This window comes from Denticeps clupeoides, chromosome 7 (assembly GCF_900700375.1).
Source record: "Denticeps clupeoides chromosome 7, fDenClu1.1, whole genome shotgun sequence".
Taxonomy (NCBI): domain Eukaryota; kingdom Metazoa; phylum Chordata; class Actinopteri; order Clupeiformes; family Denticipitidae; genus Denticeps; species Denticeps clupeoides.
This window is the reverse complement of record NC_041713.1, coordinates 2,354,578-2,356,813: the sequence shown is the minus strand read 5'-3', so window position 1 is coordinate 2,356,813 and position 2,236 is coordinate 2,354,578. Positions and strand designations below refer to the sequence as shown.

At 48.3% G+C, this 2,236-nt stretch overlaps 1 protein-coding gene across 1 annotated transcript; it reads right to left on the bottom strand.

Moving 5' to 3' along the window:
- Window positions 1–1,083: 1,083 nt before the first annotated feature.
- atp5f1e (ATP synthase F1 subunit epsilon) lies at window positions 1,084–1,827 on the bottom strand. The gene is made up of 3 exons (XM_028987213.1): window positions 1,708–1,827; window positions 1,474–1,595; window positions 1,084–1,250 (listed from the first exon to the last, which is right to left on the bottom strand). Coding segments are annotated over exons 1-3 (156 nt in total). The 5' UTR covers window positions 1,740–1,827; the 3' UTR covers window positions 1,084–1,248.
- Between the last annotated feature and the right edge of the window lie 409 nt (window positions 1,828–2,236).

The following is a 2,236-nucleotide window of genomic DNA, read 5'->3' as shown; positions in this document are numbered from 1 at the left end:
CGTTGTTTTTTTGCTCTTATTGTCCCCTAATTACGTGTCCACTGTAAAATTCAGCCTTGGTGCAGAATCACAGCCACTTTGATCCCGTCCCACGATGAGGTTTCCCAGGACGCGCTGTTTCTGTAGCTTTTAATGAGGAGGAGAGCGGCCTACAGAAGCCGAGCGGGCGTTCGTGGAAACGGCGTCATCGACACCATTCACCAACCACGAGGTCTGGCGCGGACATGACGATAAGGGGACAAATTCCACCACCAAAAAACTCTTTACGCCTATCGCCATTACGAGCCACCACAGGACCGTAGACAGGCCAGGGGAACTCGTATTAATGTTAAATCATCTCCTTTGAACACATCGAGTAAGTCGCCGTCCCCTGGGCCAGAGGTGGCACTACAGGACGCCTCTAGTGGAAGACGGGGGCCGGTCAGCATGGCCAACATCTCTTCAAACGTTACTTCGCGAGTGCCGTTTCTTTGCGCTTTGTGACTTTAATATTTAACGCTGTCACACGAGAAATATGTTTAGCTTGGCATGGTTGTCCTCTTCTGTTGTCCACCTTTAGAATTAGGTCTTGGGAACCAGTGTTATCAAATTATGTTGTTATTAATAGATGAAATATTGCTACGTTTGCTGATAATAAGCGATAATAGTGAACCAAACGAGGGACGTCAACAATTTGATATTTTATGGTCGCTCTGGGTGCCAAACGTCACCAGAAGAAGAACGAAGCTGCTGCAATCTTTCAATTCCTCATCCCGCCGTGAAAAGCGGTGGAAGGGAGGGGTCTCCTCGGCGCCCCCTGCCGGCAGGTCACCGTGGTGCACGGGGACTGACAGGACAGTTCGGGGTCACTTCCATACTGAGAACAACGCTGGTCCACCCAAAAACAAAAAAAACACACCGGAAGACGGAGTTGAGACAAGCCTGCATGTTTCCGTTTTATAAAACCTTTTAAAAATTTGCAAATGTTTTTGAAGGACGAAATATTAAATAGCAGCATGATGTCCACGGTGTAAATATAATAATAAATAAACCTTTTACATACAACCTCCGCTCTTGAGTAATCACTCAAACAATGAGAATTTATAACAGTTGCACATTGGGGATTATTTAATGATCAAGTCTCCTTCCACAACACACCACAATCGGAGGTAACAACTTTTAAATCACATTTATTTTAATGAGGAATTCAGAAATCCATGTCAGTGTTCAGTCCGGAATCGACCTCGGGGCCCACTGGACGCTCCGGGTTCCTGTTGGAAAATTCAGAATGAGATTATCTGGCACCACACACACGCACACACACACACACACACACACGCACGCACACACACACGCACGCACACACACACGCACGCACACACGCACGCACGCACACACGCAAGTAGAAACGTTTTTAAAAAGCCGCTCCGGGAACCAGACGCGGTACAGAGATGTGACCTCCGCCGGGGGAAGCGGACCCGGAGCCGGACTCACATGCGGCCTTGACTCGGGTGATCCTCACGTTGGACTCGGCGGCCTTCAGCGCCTCCGCCCGGATCTGCGGCTTCAGCGCGGCCCGCACGGCGCCGGCGCAGATGGCCGAGAAGCGAATGTAGCTGCGGCGGGAGAGGCGACACGTCACGACCGCGGACATTTTGACTGTACAATTTACGCAACAAAAAGACGCCCGAACACCGTCACCACACAGCCAGGCGCCGCGCATCTCACCTCAATCCCGCTTGTCTCCAGTACGCGACCATCTTTCCTCCGGCGCGGCTCTCAAGGACGGAGCGGCGAGTCCGCGCATGCGCAGTGATACCACCGCGCACGTCGTGACGTCATTACGCCGTGACGGGCAAGCTGGTTCCGGCGACTGCAGTTTAACTTCGGAAAACAAATGGGATAAATAAAACATAAAAAATATGAATAAAGAAAGTGAAATTTGCGCTTTCAAATAAAAAGTCTGTGATTAACCCCTTAAAACCTCACAGCTTACATAAGTGTTGTTTATATTTAGATTTACAGTACAGGCCAAAAGTTTGGACACACCCTACATTTACATTTACTCCTTCTCATTCAATGTGTCTTCTTTATCTTCATGACCATTTACGCTGGTAGATTCTCACTGAATGTACTTAACAAAAATAAGAGAAATAAGTGAAAACATGTTTTATATTCTAGTTTCTTTGCTCTGATTACTGCTTTACACACTCTTGGCATTCTCTCGATGAGCTTCAAGAGGTCGTCACCTGAAATG

Excerpts from the sequence above, each read along its gene's own strand:
- atp5f1e (XM_028987213.1), bottom strand. The coding sequence starts at position 1,739 with ATGGTCGCGTACTGGAGACAAGCGGGATTGAG. Across the intron at positions 1,596-1,707 it reads TGGAGACAAGCGGGATTGAG|CTACATTCGCTTCTCGGCCA; the intron begins GTGAGATGCGCG and ends CTCCCGCCGCAG.